This window comes from Somniosus microcephalus, chromosome 29 (assembly GCF_052327205.1).
Source record: "Somniosus microcephalus isolate GS21.2 chromosome 29, FLI_Smic_1.0, whole genome shotgun sequence".
NCBI lineage: Eukaryota > Metazoa > Chordata > Chondrichthyes > Squaliformes > Somniosidae > Somniosus > Somniosus microcephalus.
Window position 1 is genome coordinate 39,197,825 of NC_141015.1, and position 20,478 is coordinate 39,218,302.

Sequence of the window (20,478 nt, forward strand, 5' to 3'; positions counted from 1 at the left end):
TGTAATTATCTTGCGTGTATCTGAAGGGACCGCTGCCAATTTTTCCACAATGAATCGTGAAGGGACTGCCGCTTAAATCTGATGCAAAATTCTCATATTTTACAGCAAATGGAACTCACACCGCTGATCAAAAGTGTACTTTCCGTGATGTTAGTGCAGAATCAGACTTAGAAGGTAAGACATTTGCTCTCGTATTGTATTTTGGGACTTAACTATCCTTTCTCGACCTCTCTGTACTCTTGGACACAGTTGACCACACCACCCTTCTGGAACGCCTCTCCTCCACTGTCCAGCTCGGTGGGACTGCCCTTGCTCGGTTTGTTCCACTCGTAGCTATCTGAGCATCGCCAGCAATGGCTTCTCTTCCTACCCCTGCACCGTCACCCTCCAGAGTCCCTCAAGGATCCATCCTTGACCCTTCCTGTTCCTCATCTCTGTCCTACCCCCTTAGCGACATCATCTGCAGACGTGGGACAAGCATCTATACACACGCTGATGACACCCAGCTTTACCTCCCCACCGGCTCTTTTGGCCCTTCCATTAAAACTGAGTCGTCAGATTGCTTGTCCAAAAATCATAGAATCATACAGCACAGGAGGCGGCCATTCGGCCCAGCGAGTCTGCGCCGGCTCTTTCGATGAGCAATCCAGTTAGTCCTACTCCCCCCGCTCTTTCCCATATCAGTGCAATTTTTTTCTCCTTCAAGTATTTATCCAATTCCCTTTTGAAGGCTACTATTGAATCTGTATCCACCACCCTATCAGGCCGTGCATTCCAAATCCTAACCACTCGCTGCGTAAAAAAGTTTTTCCTCGTGTCGCCTCTGGTTCTTTTGCCAATCACCTTAAATCTGGGCCCTCTGGTTATCGACCCTTCAGCCACTGGCAACAGTTTCTCTTTATTTACTCTATCTAAACCGTTCCTGATTTTAAACACCTCTATCGAATCTCCTCTTAGCCTTCTCTGCTCCAAGGAGATCAATGAGCCACAATTTCCTCCAATCATACACTGGGAATACCAAAGTCACCATCATCTTTGGCGCCCGCCATAAATCCCGTCCCGGCCACCGTCTCAGGCCGAACCAGACTGTCTGCAACTATCTGACCCTTAGCGGAGCTTCCCGCCCCATTTCCTCTCCATCGCATGGGGCCGAAATGGCAATATCAGGTCAAGTGGGAAACCTCACCTGTACCGCACACCTTGGGGCAGATTAAGTGCTCTCAGCAAGGAGCCACATCTGCAGGGAAGATCTTGTACATATACATTTTTAGACCTTACTTTGTAACTGCAATATATTTTTCTTCTGAGGTACATTGTAAACTGGCAGGCTCCGAAATATTTACTCTGTGCGCATTGCCTGCGGGCATTCAAGATTACACCGCGCCCCCGTATTGGAACGATCGTCTTCGGAATGACTCGATGAAACTGAAAAATCAGCACTGGAAACAAGAATACATGATAGGCAGCCCTCGATTACACAAGATAATATTACTCATTGCGCAACCTGTACACCACAATTATCTATTCTACATCATAAATGCCACAACCTTAATAATTGCATCACCTACTTTGTGCATAATTGTGTAGTTTTTCCTGACCATACCTCACTTACAGGAGCAAAGTGGTTGAAGCGAATAGTATAGATGCATTTAAGGGGAGGCTAGACAAGCGTAAGAGGGAGAAGGGAATAGAGGGTTACGCTGATAGAGTTAGATGAGGAAAGACGGGAGGAGGCTCGAGTGCAGCATAAACGCCGGCATGGACTGGTTGGGCCGAATGGCCTGTTTCTGGGCCGTATATCCTTTGTAATCCTATGTAAAAGGAACACGAGTCAGTAATTCGGCCCATCGTCTATGCTCCACCATTTTGTTAGTCATGGCAGCTCTATGTCATCAACCCTAACTACCTACCTCTTCTCCATATCCTAAACACCTTTACGTTCTATCTTCCCTTTAAACACCTTATTTATCTTGCATCGATGGTCCTTTGGGACATTGTGGAGTCAACGGCACAGTTCAAGTAGCAGACAAAGTCGTGTAACAAGTGTAACCAGAGGTGAATCTGTCCGATAAACATAGAAACATAGAAGATAGGAGCAGGAGTAGGCCATTCGGCCCCTCGAGCCTGCTCCGCCATTCAATGAGATCATGGCTGATCATCCAAATTCAGTACCCTGTCCCTGCCTTCTCCCCATATCCCTTGATCCCTTTAGCCTTAAGAAATATATCCAACTCCTTCTTGAATATATTTAATGAATTGGCCTCCACTGCCTTCTGTGGTAGAGAATTCCACAGGTTCACCACTCTCTGGGTGAAGAAATTCCTCCTCATTTCAGTCCTAAATGGCTTACCCCTTATCCTTAGACTGTGGCCCCTGAGGCGAATCTGTCCGATAGTGTGCTTTTTCTTTAAACATTGGCACTGGGGTGATGTACGATACTGTTAATAGCTGTGTGATTCACCAGGATAGAAATGGGTACAATTTGACTCTGTGCGATTGTGTAAAGCGGGCGATAGCGAGTCGGCAGCTCGTTTGAAGGCGATGGAGATAAAAATGGGCAGAGATGTAAAACGGGCGGCCGACTTGCTATCGCCCGTTCTACACTGCCGCACAGAGTCAACCCCGAGGAGTGAGACAGAGAAAAATCTTTCCCTTCTATTGTGAAGAATGGTGTACATTGAGAAACAATACAGGAAACTCTTTGGTATCCGGCACCGACGGGACCGGCGTGTTGCCGGTTGATCAAAAATTCCGGATGACGGAGAGGGTTATCTACCGAGGCTATTTTTAACAAAGAAAAAATTTTAAAAATCAAGAAATGTGCAGTATACAGTAATTGGGTACTCACCTACAGCGCGGGAGAGTCCGACTCCTGTTATTGAGGTGTTCGGACTTCCGACAGCGCCGAGAAGCCGAGTAGTGGCAGTTTGGAGAACTACCCCCACTGACTAACTCGGCCACCGCGGGAGACTCGGACTCGGCAACATTGCCGGTTATTGAGGGGTTGTTTTCGGAGTATGAATGTTGCCGGTTATTAGAGAATTCTGGATATTTAAGTGCCGTTTAAACGAGAGTTTCCTGTAGTATAAAAATTGCTAACAAGATTGTAAGTATTGGCAACTTTCAACGGCAATCGGATAAATACTTGAAGGGAAAAAATTTGCAGGGCTCTGGGGAAAGAGCAGGGGGGAGTGGGACTAATTGGAGAGATCTTTCAAAGAGCCGGCAGAGGGGCGATGGGCCGGATGGCCTCCTTCTGTGCTGTACAATGCTGTAAATGTGTTTACCCCTCGGGTCAATAGCTCTGCGCGTCACCGAGGAGCTGTCCACGTCGAATAATCCTCTGCTTTCTGATCATTTCCCCCAGCCACCACGGCCGCTGCACTGGCCACCATGGGATGTGTGATCGGCATCTTGTCGCTTCCCCTGATTCTGCTGCTCATTTACAAACAGAGGCAAGGTGTAGCCACCAGGAGAAGTAAGTGAAATACCACCTCTCGTGCGTACAGCAACTCTGCAAATCATAGAGTTCAGGCATTCTGTGCTGCGTGTGGTGGACGAATGCAATATTCACGCCATTTTTAATCGTATAAATAGCAACATTTCAAAAAAATTCAAGCACACGGGACACATGTTGCAGGGCATGTCTGAGTGTGTGTCAGTAATTGCAGTGTGTGTACTTACAGCTCCAGACTCGTGGTTATCTGTATGCAGGATCTTCTGCAAATATTTATACACTCTCAGACACACCCTCCAATTACTGACACACTCTCAGGCACACCCTCCAATTACTGACACACTCTCAGACACACCCTCCAATTACTGACACACTCTCAGACACACCCTCCAATTACTCACACACCATGAAAGTGCAGTGAGTGCCGTTGTGCAGGTAAACAGGGCAGCCATTTTACACACAGGAAGATCCCGCAAAGAGCGTGAAGTTAAGATGAACGAGCAGCTAATCTGTTTTTCTTGGTGTCGGTTGATGGAAAAATGTTCTTTCTACAGTGTCAGCCGTGGCTCGGTGGGTAGCACACTTGCCTCTGAGTCAGGAGGTTGTGGGTTCAAGTCCCACTCCAGGGACTTGAACACAAAAATCTAGGCTGACACTCCAGTGCAGTGCTGAGGGACGTTAAACCGAGGCCCCGTCTGCTCTCAGGTGGACATAAAAGATCCCACGGCACTATTTCGAAGAAGAGCAGGGGAGTTCTCCCCGGTATCCTGGCCAATATTTATCCCTCAACCAACATCACTAAAACAGATTATCTGCTGATTATCACAGTGCTGTTTGTGGGAGCTTGCTGTGCGCAAATTGGCTGCCGCGTTTCCTACATTACAACAGTGACCACACTTCAAAAAGTACTTCATTGGCTGTAAAGGGCTTTGGGGCATCCAGTGGTCGTGAAAGGTGCTATAGAAATGCAAGTCTGTCTTTCTTTTTATGGCTTCACATAGTATTTAATGCCCACTTGAACCACCACAACAGCTAGACAGGGCCACGGTTTGAGATTTAATTTGTAGTGCAGCACCTCCTCAATGCTATACTGCAGCGTCAGCCCGAATTAAACATGCTCGAGCTTGTGGTTTGAGTGTCGGAGAAAGTCTAACCAAATTAGCGCAATTTAATAGGTAATGTCCCCACCAACATAACCAGCGCTTCATGAAAGTATTATACAGATAACAGAGGTTTCAGCAGCTGACGACGATAATGCTCCTCCTCCATATTGCCCCATTTTACAGCCAAGCTGCTGTCAGCAATATTACAAATCATAGACTGCTTACAGCACAGGAGGCCATTCGGCCCGACGAGCCCGTGCCAGCTCTCTGCAAGAGCACTTCAGTTAGTCCCACTCCCCCGCCCTTTCCCCATAGCCCTGCAAATTTTTTTCCTTCAGATACTTATCCAATTCCCTTTTGAAAGCCGTGATAGGGCGGTGGAGGCAGACTCATTCAGGCAGTGCATTCCAGATCCTAACCGCTCACAGCATAAAAAAGTTATTCCTCATCTCGCCTTTGGTTCTTCTGCCAATCACCTTAAATCTGTGTCCTCTGGTTCTCGACACTTCCGCCAATGGGAACAGTTTCTCTCTATCTACTCTGTCCAGGCCCCTCATGATTTTCAACACCTCTATCAAATCTCCTCTCAACATTCTCTGCTCCAAGGAGAACAACCCCAGCTTCTCTAGTCTCTCCTCGTAACTGAAGTCCCTCATCCCTGGAATCATTCTCGTAAATCTTTTCTGCACCCTCTCTAAGGCCTTCACATCCTTCCTAAAGTGCGGTGCCCAGAATTGGGCACAATACTCCAGTTGAGGTCGAACCAGTGTTTTATACAGGTTCATCATAATTTCCACACTTTTGTACTCTATACCTCTATTTATGAAGCCCAGGATCCTGTAAGTTTTTTAACTGCTTTCTCAACCTGCCCTGCCACCTTCAACGATTTGTACACATACCCCCCAGGTCTCTCAGTTCGTGCACCCCCTTTAGGATTGTACCCTTTAGTTTATATTGCCTCTCCTCATTCTTTCAACCAAAATGTATCACTTCACACTTTTCTGCGTTAAATTTAATCTGCCACGCGTCCGCCCATTCCACCAGCCTGTCTGTGTCCTCTTGAAGTCTATCACTCTCCTCCTCACTGTTCACTATACTTCCAAGTTTTGTGTCATCTGTAAATTTTGAAATTGTGCCCTGTACACCCACATCCCAGTCATTAATATATATCAAGAAAAGCAGTGGTCCTAGAACCGACCCCTGGGGAACACCACTGTATACCTTCCTCCAGTCCAAAAGACAACCGTTCACCACTACTCTCTGTTTCCTGTCACTTAGACAATTCCATATCCATGCTGCCACTGTCCCTTTTATTCCATGGGCTTCAGCTTTGCTGGCAAGCTTATTATGTGGCACTTTGGCGAACGCTTTTTGGAAATCCATATACACTACATCAACTGCATTACCCTCATCAACCCTCTCTGTTACCTCATCAAAAAAGTCGATGAAGTAAGTTAAACACGATTTGCCTTTAACAAATCCATGCTGGCTTTCCTTAATTAATCCACACTTGTCCAAATGACTGTTAATTTTGTCCCTGATTACTGTTTCTAAAAGCTTCCCCACTACCAAGGTCAAACTGACTGGCCTGTAGTTGCTGGGTTTATCTTTACACCCTTTTTTGAACAATAGTGTAACATTTGCAATTCTCCAGTCCTCTGGTTCCACCCCCGTATCTAAGGAGGATTGGAATATTATGGCCAGTACCTCCGCGATTTCCTCCCTCAATTCCCTCAGCATCCTAGGATGTATCCCATCTGCTCCTGGTGATTTGTACAGCCAGCCTTTCTAATACCTCCTCTTTATCAATTTTTATCCTATCAAGTATCTCCGCTGCCTCCTCCTTCACTATGTCTATGGCAGCATCCTCTTCCTTGGTGAAGACAGATGCAAAGTACTCGTTTAGTCCCTCAGCCATACCTTCTGTCTCTGTTTTGGTCCCTAATCGGCCCCACCACTCCTCTTACTATCCTTTTACTATTTTCTTTTTCACTTCTCCTCGGACCTTTCTCTATATAGCCTGATTCTCAGATGTATTTGCAACCTGACATCTGTCATATGCGCTCTTTTTCTGCTTCTTCATATTCTCTATCTCTTTCGTCATCCAGGGAGCCCTGACTTTAGTTGCTCTGCCTTTCCCCCTAGTTGGAATGTACCTCAACTGTACCTGAACTATTTCCTCTTCAAAGGCAGCCCATTGTTCCATTACAGGTTTGCCTGTCAATCTTTGATTCCAGTTTACCCGGGCCAGATCAGTTCTCATCCCACTGAAATTGGCCTTCCCCCAGTTAAACATTTTAATTCTAGATTGCTCCCTGTCCTTTTCCATAGCTAATCTAACCCTTAAGATACTATGATCACTGTTCTTAAATGTTCACCGACTGACACTTGCTCCACTTGACCTACCTCATTCCCCAGAACCAGATCCAGCAATACCTCCTCATTGAAATGTACAACATTCTTACAGGGCTTGACAGGGTAGATGCAGGGAGAATGTTTCCCCAGGCTGGGGAGTCTAGAACCAGGGCTCACAGTCTCAGAATAAGGGGTCGGCCACTTAGGACTGAGATGAGGAGAAATTTCTTCACTCAGAGGGTGGTGAATCTTTGGAATGCTGTGGAGGCTCCGTCGTTGAGTATATTCAAAGACAGAGATATTAAGGGAATCAAGGGATATGGGGATAGTGCAGGAAGGTGGAGTTGAGGTGGCGGAGCAGGCTCGAGGGGCCGAATGGCCGACTCCTGCTCCTATTTCTTATGTTCTTATGTTCCTCCCTCGTCGGGCCGGAAACATACTGATCAAGCAAGTTCTCCTGAACACACTTCAGAAATTCTTCCCCTTTTCTGCCCTTAACACTATCATGATCCCAGTCTATATTAGGATAGTTGAAGTCCCCTATTATTACTACTCTATAGTTCTTGCATCTCTCTGCAGGAGATCCACCTCTCACAAATTTGCTCCTCCATATCTTTCCCACTATTTGTTGGTCTATAGAATACACCGGGTAGTGTGATGGCAGCTCTATTATTTCTTAACTGTACCTAGAAATTCGGTGGGCTGCGCCACCAGTTAGCGCCCAAAGAGGGCACTCAGTGGCTTTAGCGCCACTGGCCACACCTCCCGTGAAATTTAGCGGGGCACTACTGGCGGCGTTAGCCTGTAGCGCTGCGCCGCCACCGATGACGTCATCGGTGTGCGCAGCGCCCCACTACCGCCCTGGACGCGATATTGGGTCGCGCCCCTCCCTGTAACGCTGGTCGCAAATCGCGACCGGTTCACGGGGCTTACCTGTGGCGGAAGTGGCGCAAATTAAGGTGGAGGTGCGGGGCGGCCATTTTTTTCGGTGGCCGCCTGCTAGCACCTCCTCACGCCGCCCTCCCCGGCCTCCTGATCCCCCCCCCCCCGGGCAGTGCCAGCTGTGTCCCGAGAGCCCGGCACTTCTCCTCGGTGCCGGGCTCTTTTGCCAGCACTCGTGATCGGTGATCGCGCTGGTGCAGGCCCCTCCCCCTTAAGAAGGGGAGGAAGGCCTGCAGTACCGCAGCGCGCCATGCCGCAGCATGTGGCGCTGCGGCACCTAGCGCTGCGATATTCAGTTTGAGCGCCCCAAGCGGGACGCGGGGAGCCTCGAGCAGCGCCCCAAGTCCCTCTTGGGGCGCTCCAACTGAATATCGGGAGGGCGCAAGCGGCTCCGCCCAGAGCGCAAATTCCGGCGCCCAGGCGAGCTTGGTGCCCCAAACGCGGCGCCACCGAATTTTTAGCCCTTAGAGTCTGTGTTCAGAGAGATTTAGGTGTCCTCGTACAGGAAAAAGAAAGCATGCAGGTACAGCAAGCAATTAGGAAGGCAAATGGCATGTTGGCCTTTATTGCAAGGGGATTGGAGTACAAGAGTAAGGAAGTCTTACTACAATTGTACAGGGCTTTGGTGAGACCACACCTGGAGTACTGTGCACAGTTTTGGTCTCCTTATCTGAGAAAGGACATACTTGCCTCAGAGGTGGTGCATCGAAGGTTCACTAGATTGATTCCTGAGATGAGAGGGCTGTCCTATGAGGAGAGTTTGAGTAGATTGGGCCTATACTCTCTGGAGTTTGGAAGAATGAGAGATGGTCTCATTGAAACATAAAAGATTCTGAGGGGGATTGACAGGGTAAATGCTGAGAGGCTGTTTCCCCTGGCTGGAGAGTGTTGAACCAGGGGTCACAGTCTCAGGATAAGGTGTCGGCCATTTAGGACTGAGATGAGGAGGAATTTCTTTACTCAGAGGGTTGTGAATCTTTGGAATTCTCTACCTGAAAGGGTTGTGGAGGCTCAGTCATTGAGTATATTCAAGGCTGAGATCGATAGATTTTTGGACTCTAAGGGAATTAAAGGATATGGGGATCAGGCAGGAAAGTGTTGAGGTCGAAGATCAGCCATGATCTTATTGAATGGCGGAGCGGGCTCCAAGTGCCGTATGGCCGACTCCTGCTACTAATTCTTATGTTATGTCCTTGACCACTGCAGGACATCCTCCCTCTCCAGCACTGTAACATTCTCCTTGACCAATACTGCCACACCACCTTCTATCTTTCCTTCCCTATCTTGTCCTTTTTTGAGCCAGGTCTCAGTTATTGCCACATCATCATATTCCCACGTGGCTATTTGTGCCTGCAGCTCCCTTACCTTGTTTACTACGCTTCGTGCGTTCACATACATACACTGTAAACCCATCTTAGACCATCCTGTATTCTCTCTTAGTCTGACCCCACCTAATACCTTACTATTTCATACTTTAGTGCTCTCTGCCTCTACCAATCCTTTGAGCACTTTATTTCCCCTTTCTAATGTTACATTCTGGTGCCCATCCCCCTGCCAAATTAGGGTAGTCAAATTACTGGTAGAAACAGACCTTTAACCTGCAATGGAATCACGTAGATGCATTCAAGAGGAAGCTAGATAAGCACGAGGGAGAAAGGAACAAGTGAACAATGACAGACACCAGAAGACCCTCTGGTCCATTCAGCCTGTCCCACACAACTGCGACGTCTTGTGTATCGCAATATATACACTCCCCACCCTACCCGAAACAATGGCCCCTATTTCCTGACCGCAGGCTGCCCGCGGGCGGAGGCCTGCGATCTGGAAAAATCTACGCCCGTGCCTGAGAGCTCCTGAGGTCCGGACACTTCCACTCCTGGGCCTCTCCAAACTCCAAGTGCGCACGGCCCACGTATCCCAGAGGCGCAGGCGGTTCGCAGCATCCCTGGGATCACGTGGGCCATGGGGAGTCAATCAAAGAAGGGAATCTCCCTTCATACACTTGGCAGGAAGACCTGTCAAATATATGAATGGAGATCACCCCAACAACACAGTAAAACGTTAAATAATTTTTTTAAAAATCACATTTTTAAAATGACTTGAAATTACAATAAACTAAATATTTTAAACAAAAATTTAAATTTTTGAAAAAAATAATTAAAGTTTTTTACAGGGCTAAAAATAAACACCTTTTTAAAAAAAAAAGTATTTAAAAATGATAAATCAGTGAAAAAAATTTTTTTTTTTCAACTCTTATCCTGGTAAAAGCAGGAGTAAGAATTGTTTGGGTTTTCTGCGGGCGGAGGGTCTCCAGAAAGCGGAAGTATCCGCCCGCAGAGGCCCTTCTCCAGGGCAGGCGGAGGATCTGTCGAGCCCATTCTTGACACATCGGAAATGCCAGTTTTCAGCGCCTGCGCGGTGCATGCCTGAAACCGGCATTTCCGATGTCCCTATAGGTGTGTACACAGCGTGTACCCACCCGTAGGGATCGGAATATCTGGGCCTATGTGATGTCCTGGGAGAGGCAAAAAGCCAGATAAAAGCCCAGGCCAATTTGGGGAAAAAACCGTCTCCAATCCCCCCCGAGGCAATCGAATCTAGTCCAGGAGATCGCTCAGGCCCTGATAATTCTATGCAGTACCTACCCTTTTGTAAGAGGTGATCTCCGCCCCAGTCAGAAACATGTCCAGTTCTCGCTTGAAGGAAATCAGCCAATTGTTAAAGCATTCTTTTTTTTTGCCATTCAGGCACCTATACTTGCTTTTGACTGTTCCTCACAGGGTCAGACCACTGCCAGATTGTCAACCCCTCTTCTCAGTCGAAGGGTATGTTGACGGGGTGAGATGAAGAGGGGTGGGAGGAGGCTGGTGTGGAGCATAAACGCCGGCATGGACCTGTTGGGCCGAATGGCCTGTTTCTGCGCTGTAAACTCGATGTAATTCATGTGCAAGTTGTAAAACTTTAAATAGTTTGTACCCTTTCTACTGAAACCTGCACATGAAGCGTTTTGATTCTTCACAGTCTCACCTCACCTGTTTTTCATTGCAGGAGCCCATGAGCTAGTCCGAATGGATAGGTAAGATTTTTCTCCCTACAATTTTTTTTAAACACAAGGAAACTTTCTCCTTTTCTTTGCCCTGGTCATACAAGAATATAATCAGGTTCCAGAAGTTAAGTCAATGCAAGTCATAAAGCGTGCACTCGGATGTACATGGGGGGAGTTTTAAACAGACATTCAGCGGAGTGAACCTGCACTTCACCTCCCTGTACCATTGGGCATCCTCTGCCTATGACCCTCTGCCCTTTTCTTTTTTATTCTTTCACAGGATGTGGGCATTGCTGGCAAGACCATCACTTATTGCCCATCCCTACTTACCCTTGAGAAGGCGGTGGTGAGCTGCCTTCTTGAAGCGCTGCAATCCGTGTTGTTGCGCTTTGGTACAACTGAGTGACTTGCTGGGCCATTTCAGAGGGCAGTTAAGAGGCAACCACATTGCTGTGAGTCATTATAGGCCAGACCGGGTAAGGACGGCAGATTTCCTTCCCTGAAGGACATCAGTGAACCAGATGGGTTTTACAACAATGTCATGGTCACCATTACTGATACTAGTTGACGTAAGAAAACTACTAGGCACTTGGTCTAAGCATTAAACAAAGCTTTAATCAACTGTTTTACAACATCTAGTTGTGTCCTTCACTAGTTCCTGTTAAGAATGTCCTGCGCAAGCTGGGCCCATGCCCGAGTATTTATACTCTCCCTGGACAGCGCCACCCGCAGGCCGCTCAGTATCATTTCATAAGTCTTTCTTTTATGAATGACTGATTCATGTCACTAGTTTTTTTATTCCAGATTTATTTAATTAATTGAATTGAAATTCCCCAGCTACCGTGATGGGATTTGAACTCATATCGCCAGATAATTAGTCCAGGCCTCTGGATTAGTCCAGTAACATAACCACGATGCTACCCTTCCCGGTTGTTGCATGAACACTCTACGGAACTCTTCCTTCCATTCTACAGCGGTAGAGTTAATCGAAGGGCAGCGATGCCGCCTCCCTTTTGGGGAGGGAATAGAGTCACCCTAGGCTACTCTCATGACGTCTAAGCACCTGGCTTTAGGGCAGAAGTGATGGAGGCCTTTGCCCAGGTCAGCTGTCCCCCCTCTCGCCAGTGCATAGTGGGCCCAAGACCGCGGCTTGCTGCTGGGAATCTCGCCGCGAAGCTCGCCTTGCTCAGTCACTCTTTTGCCTTTTACTTCTCCCTCACTGGTCTGACCGGTTCTGAGTGTCATGGGTCTGGAGGTTCGGTCAACACTGTTGCCTCATTGGTAGGCAGTTCCTCAATCAGAAGACTGGGATCTGTTACCAGCAGCAGCTTGAGATCGATGTAGGTTAATGTGCTCATGGGTTTACACTTTATACAGGAAACTCTTTTTTATCCAGCACCGACAGGACCGGCGTGGTGCTGGCTTATCAAAAAGTCCGGATTACAGAGAGCTATAGTTAAAAGGTACGAGAGCTCCGTACGCAGCAACAAATCCAGGCTTCCCTGTTGCTTAGCAACAGGTGCAGGAACTCCGGCCACAAGATCCCGGCATCCCTGTTGCTTAGCAACAGGTGCAGGAACCCCGGTTACACAGCCACAGATCCAGGAACGGCCACTAATATGAAGTAAAACTTACCTGAACCTACTCCTGAATTTTGCCGGTTAACAGAGATTTCTGGTTATTTAGGTGCTGGTAAATCGAGAGTTTCCTGTATATGGCCCAGGAGCAATGTTCCATGTCATTTTATTTTGCGTGCGTGGTCCCTTTAACAGGGGGCGTGTCCCATTCAAATTTTGCACATGTGCGGTTATTCCCATTAAAAAGCTGGTGAGCGGCCTGCGCGGGACCTCCAGACCGCCACGCAGCTTAGCGGGGACGTTGCCCAGGAGGTTCCATGGTGTCCATCAAAATAAAAATATTCGACAGTCATAAGTTCCTTTAAAATAAGGGACCACGACAGGCAAAATTGGGGAAATAACCTGGAAATGATCCTTAAGGCTAAAGGGATCAGGGGATATGGGGAGAAAGCAGGGACAGGGTACTGAATTTGGATTAATAACAGAAAATGCTGGAAAAACTCAGCAGGCCAGGCAACATCCGTGGAGAGAAAATAGAGTCAACGTTTCGGGTCAAAACCCTTTAACAAGATTAAAGAGGCACAGGGAATGAAATAGATTAAGAGGCCAGGCTGGGAAGGAACAAAAGAGAAGAGACATTAAGAGGTATTCAAAATGAGACGAGGTGGTGATAGGACTAGTGGAGACAAAAGACGGCTCTAGATTAGGTGTGAAATGCGCTGGCAGAATGGGAGACAGCTGCCATGTGGGAGAGAGAAAAAAAAATGGGGGGGGGGGGCGAAGGCCAAAACAAAGGTGTGGATAAAAAATATAAGTAAAAATGTAATAGGGGCCGAGGTTACGATCTGAAATTGTTGAACTCGATATTGAGTCCGGAAGGCTGTAAAGTGCCTAATCGGAAGATGAGGTGCTGTTCCTCGAGTTTACGTTGCGCTTCCGTGGAACAATGCAAGAGGCCAAGGATGGTGAGGTCCGAGTGGGAATGGGGTGGTGAATTAAAATGACGGGCGACTGGAAGCTCGGGGTCACCCTTACGGACTGAACGGAGGTGTTCCGCAAAGCGGTCACCCAATCTGCATTTGGTCTCCCCAATGTAGAGGAGACCGCATTGTGAGCAGCGAATACAGTATACTAGATTGCAAGAAGTACAAGTAAATCGCTGTTTCACCTGGACGGGGTGTTTGGAGCCCTGGACAGTGGGAAGGGGGGGAGGTATAAGGGCAGGTGTTACATCTCCTGCGCTTGCACGGGAAGGTGCCAGGCGAAGGGGAACTGGGGGTATTAGAGGAGTGAACTAGGGTGTCTCGGAGGGAGCGGTCCCTACGGAATGCTGAAAGGGGAGGGGAGGGGAAGATGCGTTTGGTGGTGGGATCACTTTGGAGGTGGCGGAAATGGCGGAGGATGATCCGTTGAATGTGGAGGCTGGTGGGGTGAAAGGTGAGGACAAGGGGAACTCTATCGTGGTTCCGGGAGGGAGGGGCAGGGGTGAGGGCAGAAGTACGGGAGATAGACCGGACACGGTCGAGGGCCGTGTCAACCACGGTAGAGGGGAATCCTCGGTTGAGGAAAAAGGAAGACATGTCGGAAGCACTGGTGTGGAAGGTGGCATCATCGGAGCAGATGCGGCGGAGACGGAGAAACTGGGAGAATGGAATAGAGTCCTTACAGGAAGCGGGGTGGGAGGAAGTGTAGTCCAGGTAGCTGTGGGAGTCAGTGGGCTTGTAGTGAATATTGGTCAATAACCTATCTCCAGAGATGGAGACGGAGAAGTCGAGGAAGGGAAGGGAAGAGTCAGAGATGGACCATGTAAAGGTGAGGGAAGGGTGGAAATTGGAGGCAAAGTGAATGAAATTGTCTAATTCAGGGCGAGAGCAGGAAACGGCACCGATACAGTCGTCAATGTATCGGAAAAAGAGGTGGGGAGGGGACCCGAGTAGGACTGGAACAAAGAGTGGTCCACATATCCCACGAAAAGGCAGGCATAGCTAGGACCCATGCGGGTACCCATAGCAACACCGTTGATTTGGAGGAAATGAGTGGAGTTAAAGGAGAAGTTGTTCAATGTGAGAACAAGTTCAGCCAGGCAGAGGAGGGTGGTGGTGGATGGGGACTGGTTGGGCCTCTGTTCAAGGAAGAAGCGGAGTGCCCTCAGGCCATCCTGGTGGGGGATGGAGGTGTAGAGGGATTGTACGTCCATGGTGAAAAGGAAGCGGTTGGGGCCAGGAAACTGTTAAAGTGGCGGAGGGCGTCCGAAGAGTCGCGGATGTAGGTGGGAAGAGACTGGACAAGGGGAGAAAAGATAGAGTCGCGATAGGAAGAGATAAGTTCCGTGGGGCAAGAACAGGTTGAAACGATGGGTCTACTGGGGCAGTCCCGTTTGTGGATCTTGGGAAGGAGGTAGAAGCGGGCTGTGCGGGGTTGGGGAACTATGAGGTTGGTGGCAGCGGGGGGAAGATCTCCAGAGGAGATGAGGTCAGTGAGTCTTGGAAACGGTGGTTTGATGTTCGGTAGTGGGGTCATGGTCTAGGTGGAGGTAGGAGGAGGTGTCGGAGAGTTGGCGTTCAGCTTCCGCTAGGTAGAGGTCAGTTCGCCAAACAACAACAGCACCACCCTTGTCAGCAGGTTTAATGACAATGTCAGGGTTGGATCTGAGAGAATGGAGTTCTGCAAGTTCAGAGGGAGGTAGGTTGGAGTGAGTGAGGGGAGCAGAGAAATGGAGACGGCCGATGTCACGGCGGCAGTTAGTGATGAAAAGATCTAGAGAGGGTAAGAGGCCAGGGGGAGGGATCCAGATAGAACGGGAATTCTGAAAGCAGGAGGAAGGGTCAGTCGTGCGGGGGGAAGACTCCTGGCCTTTTATCCACACCTTTGTTTTGGTTTCCCCACCCCCCCCTTTCCTTTTTTTTCTCTCTCCCACATGGCAGCTGTCTCCCATTCTGCCAGCGGGTTTCACACCTAATCTAGAGCCGTCTTTTGTCTTCACTAGTCCTATCACCATCTCGTCTCGTTTTGAATACCTCTTAATGTCTCTTCACTTCTTTTGTTCTCTCCCAGCCTGGCCTCTTAATCTATTTCATTCCCTGTGCCTCTTAAGTCTTGATAAAGGGTTTTGACCCGAAACGTTGACTCTATTTTCTCTCCACGGATGTTGCCTGGCCTGCTGAGTTTTTCCAGCATTTTCTGTTGTTATTTCGGATTTCCAGCATCTGCAGCATTTTGCTATCGTACTGAATTTGGATGATCAGCCATGATCTCATTGAACGGCGGAGCAGGCTCGAGGGGCCGAATGGCCTACTCCTGCTCCTATCTTCTATGTTTCCAAATGTTTTTCACTAATCAGTTGAATCTCAGGTCAAACATGAACACGAACCAATGATATCTGCAAAATCAAGTCACCTTTGTTTTTCCGATTTACAGCGAGGCCATCGGAGTGGAGAATCCGGTATTTGAGGAAATTCCATCTCATAATTCAGAAGTGAAGCCAAGAGCACTAGGTATCTGCAGCCGGCTTTATTCAGAGTCCGATCGCCACCTTCTGTCTGAACCCAACACTCCGATTTCCCCCGAGCCATTGCCACGATTCTTTCCAGTACTGGGTAGGGTTTGCTTTCTTCCATCCTTTCTCGCGTAGGCTTGATAGGAAAACTGTCGTGTGTGTGTGTGTAGGGCAGTGACCGATGGAATTCCTGTAAATGCATCACTTTGGGCAACCTCAGGATTCTTAGCTGTCAGCCAGTGGCTCAAGTTGGTAGCACTCTCACCTCGGAGTCAGAAGGTCGTGGGTTCTAAGTCCCACTCCAGAGACTTGAACACAAAAATTCAGGCTGACACTCCAGTGCAGTGCTGAGGGAGTGCTACACTGTCAGAGGTGCCGTCTTTCGGATGAGACGTTAAACTGAGGCCCTGTCTGCTCTCTCAGGTGGACGTAAAAGGTCCCATGGCATTATTTCGAAGAAGAGCAGAGGAGTTCTCCCCGGTGTCCTGGGGCCAATATTTATCCCTCAAACAACATCACTAAAACAGATTATCTGGTCATTATCACGCTGCTGTTTGTGGGAGCTTGCTGTGCGCAAATTGGCTGTCACGTTTCCTACATTACAACAGTGACTACATTTCAAAAAAGTACTTCATTGTCTGTGAAGCGCTTTGGGACGTCCGGTGGTCGTGAAATGCAAGATTTTTAATGGTAACACCATGAAAACTATGAGATGTGAATTTCGAACTGCATGAGTAAATATATTTATTCTCCAAGACTTGGAATAAGTCCTTTAGCACTGGGTTGACACTGCGCTCTTATTCCAAAGAGCTTCATTCACTTTGATGCTTTGTTCAGCTCAGAACGTGGGAGACTGGTGTCTGTATGCTGGCTCCCCACACTCACAGTGGTCTCATTCGAGCTGGAGATTCATGGATCAGCTTTTCTGTGGGGTCTGCGAGTCTCCTGCTGGGATAAGGGAGCTGGTTTCAGCGATGCAAAGGTAGGCAGCTGGCACACAGACACCGCTCCTCCGTGATCTGAACTCTGCAAGCACCAGTGTACAAATACCCCAAGAGACACACGTCTGCAGACCCAGCAAAGAGACCAACTGAAAGAGATGGTCAAATGCACAGTGCAGGAGGGAGAGAAAGAGGGGAAGAATAGAGGAGGGGGGGAAGAAATCGAGAGAGGGGGAGAGAGATGGGGGAGAGAGAGCAGGGAGAGCGAAGGGGGAGAGAGATAGAGAGGGGAGGGAGGGGGAGAGAGATAGAAAGGGAGAGGAGGGGAGGGGAGAAAGAGAGATGAGGAGAGGAGAGAAAGTGAGGCAGAGGGGAGAGAAATAGAGAGGGGAGGGAGGGGGAGAGAGATAGAGAGGGGAGGGAGAGGGAGAGAGATAGAGAGGGGAGGGAGAGAGATAGAGAGGGGAGGAAGAGGGAGAGAGATAGAGAGGGGAGGGAGAGGGAGAGAGATAGAGAGGGGAGGGAGAGAGATAGAGGGGAGGAAGAGGGAGAGAGATAGAGAGGGGAGGGAGGGGGAGAGAGAGAGAGGGGAGGGAGGGGGAGAGAGAGAGAGGGGAGGGAGGGGGAGAGAGATAGAAAGGGGAGGGAGGGGGAGAGAGAGAGAAGGAGGGAGGGGAGGGAGTGAGATAGAGAGGGGAGGGAGAGAGATAGAGAGGAGAGGGAGAGGGAGTGAGAGAGGGAGGGGAGGGAGAGGGTGTGAGATAGAGAGGGGGAGAGAGATAGAGAGGGGAGGGAGAGAGATAGAGAGGGGAGGGAGAGGGAGTGAGATAGAGAGGGGAGGGAGGGGGAGAGAGATAGAGAGGGGGAGAGAGATAGAGAGGGGAGGGAGAGAGATAGAGAGGGGAGGGAGAGGGAGTGAGATAGAGAGGGGAGAGAGAGAGAGAGAGAGATAGAGAGGGGAGGGAGGGGGAGAGAGATAGAGAGGGGAGGGAGGGGGAGAGAGATAGAGAGGGGAGGGAGGGGGAGAGAGATAGAGAGGGGAGGGAGGGGGAGAGAGATGGAGAGGGGAGGGAGGGGGAGAGAGTTAGAGAGGGGAGGGAGAGGGAGAGAGATAGAGAGGGGAGGGAGGGGGAGAGAGATAGAGAGGGGAGGGAGAGAGAGAGAGAGGGGAGGGGGGGAGAGAGATAGAGAGGGGGAGAGAGATAGAGAGGGGAGGGAGAGGGAGAGAGATAGAGAGGGGAGGGAGGGGAGAGAGATAGAGAGGAGAGGGAGGGGGAGAGAGAGAGGGGAGGGAGGGGGAGAGAGTTAGAGAGGGGAGGGAGAGGGAGAGAGTTAGAGAGGGGAGGGAGGGGGAGAGAGTTAGAAAGGGGAGGGAGGGGGAGAGAGATAGAGAGGAGAGGGAGGGGGAGAGAGATAGAGAGGGGAGGGAGGGGGAGAGAGATAGAGAGGGGAGGGAGGGGGAGAGAGAGAGGGGAGGGAGGGGGAGAGAGTTAGAGAGGGGAGGGAGAGGGAGAGAGTTAGAGAGGGGAGGGAGGGGGAGAGAGTTAGAAAGGGGAGGGAGGGGGAGAGAGATAGAGAGGAGAGGGAGGGGGAGAGAGATAGAGAGGGGAGGGAGGGGGAGAGAGATAGAGAGGGGAGGGAGGGGGAGAGAGATAGAGAGGGGAGGGAGGGGGAGAGAGTTAGAGAGGGGAGGGAGGGGGAGAGAGTTAGAGAGGGGAGGGAGGGGGAGAGAGTTAGAGAGGGGAGGGAGAGGGAGAGAGTTAGAGAGGGGAGGGAGGGGGAGAGAGTTAGAAAGGGGAGGGAGGGGGAGAGAGATAGAGAGGAGAGGGAGGGGGAGAGAGATAGAGAGGGGAGGGAGGGGGAGAGAGATAGAGAGGGGAGGGAGGGGGAGAGAGAGAGGGGAGGGAGGGGGAGAGAGTTAGAGAGGGGAGGGAGAGGGAGAGAGTTAGAGAGGGGAGGGAGGGGGAGAGAGTTAGAAAGGGGAGGGAGGGGGAGAGAGATAGAGAGGAGAGGGAGGGGGAGAGAGATAGAGAGGGGAGGGAGGGGGAGAGAGATAGAGAGGGGAGGGAGGGGGAGAGAGATAGAGAGGGGAGGGAGGGGGAGAGAGTTAGAGAGGGGAGGGAGGGGGAGAGAGTTAGAGAGGGGAGGGAGGGAGAGAGAGAGAGAGAGAGGGGGAGGGGGGAGAGTAGAGAGAGAGGGGAGGGAGGGGGAGAGAGAGAGGGGGGGGGGAGAGGGGAGAGGGAGACCAAGAGAGCTGACTGAGCTTGAAGACAGAGAGTTCATGTTACAGAACTTTGTTGAAGATTATTTCTTGCATTTTACACACCTTTGTCATAAAAGATTTTTCAAATTCACTTTAATATTTTTAACCTACTTTTTGAAGAGAGGGGGAAATAAATATCCATTTCATAGGGACGGGAGTAGGCCATCTGAAGTTTTTTAATGTATATTTTACTTTGGTGAGGCCTGAACATGCCAACACCCGAATAATGGAGAGACTAAAATCCTGCACTCAATGAACTGCACAAACTTTGCACATACCTGGCCTTGCAGTAGTGTTGTGGTTAACAGCCAGAAGTTTTTGCAGAGATGGTTCGGCTGTGCGCACGAACTAGTGCATCACACTCAGACATTACATGTTCCGTGCTACTAGAATGTCGTGTGCATTTCTAGATCTACTGAACTTAAGGGGACAACAACAACTTGTATTTAAATAGCGCATTTAACGTAGTAAAATGTCCCAAAATGCTTCACAGGAGTGTTATAAGACAAGATTTGACAGCGAGCCACATTAGGACAGCCATGTTCCCTTTCATTATGTTTTTGGGGTGCACGGCCGATCCAAAATACCGCACATGCGCGGTTTTTCTTAATTAAAAGCCGGTGAGCCGGCTGCGCGAGTGCTGCGGAGCGCTGTGCAGCTTAAAGGGAACACTGTAGGACAGGTGGACAAAAGCTTGGTCAAAGAGGTAGGTTTTAAGGAGCACCTTAAACTAGGAGAGAGAGGCGGAGAGGTTTAGGGAGGGAATTCCAGAGCTTCGGGGCCCAGGCAGCTGAAGGCACGGCCGCCGATGGTGGAGCGATGGAAATCAGGGGATGGGCAAGAGGCCAGAATTGGAGGAGCGCCGAGATCTGGGAGGGTTGTAGAGCTGGAGGAGGTTACCGGGGGTGGAAGCAGAAGTAATTCAACGCTTCGTGGGGTGAAGATCTCTGGTCGCTACGTACGAGAGAGGTTGTCAACACCGAGGGGAGTAATTCTGACTCTGTGTGACTGTGTAAAGCGGACGAGAGTGAATCGACGGCCCGTTTTACAATCTCTCCCGATTTTTTATTTCCGTTGAACACTGATTCTTGGTGAGTCTGAGTGCACAAAGAAACCAGGAACATCCCTCACCTCCACAAACACACAATAAAGAGGCAGTCCCATTATATGGAAAATAACCAGCCAATCTTTCAATGCCAATTCTGGAACAGAGGCTAGTATAGCAGAGAGATAGTTGGAAGTTATGCAGAGATAAAAAAATAATTTAAAAAATCATATAGAATAACAGTAAAATAGCA

At 49.4% G+C, this 20,478-nt stretch overlaps 2 protein-coding genes across 2 annotated transcripts in view; one reads left to right on the forward strand and one right to left on the reverse strand.

Moving 5' to 3' along the window:
* LOC147098673 (cadherin-23-like) overlaps window positions 1–20,478 on the reverse strand; it is a 229,320-nt gene that overhangs the window by 164,935 nt on the left and 43,907 nt on the right. The window lies entirely within an intron of this gene.
* The window catches only part of vsir (V-set immunoregulatory receptor), a 69,213-nt gene that overhangs the window by 35,275 nt on the left and 13,460 nt on the right, over window positions 1–20,478 (forward strand). The window contains exons 3-6 of the mRNA XM_085970668.1: window positions 106–174; window positions 3,368–3,478; window positions 10,906–10,933; window positions 15,898–16,076. Coding sequence (XP_085826794.1) covers window positions 106–174; window positions 3,368–3,478; window positions 10,906–10,933; window positions 15,898–16,076 — 387 coding nt within the window. The remainder of the gene's footprint in view (window positions 1–105; window positions 175–3,367; window positions 3,479–10,905; window positions 10,934–15,897; window positions 16,077–20,478) is intronic.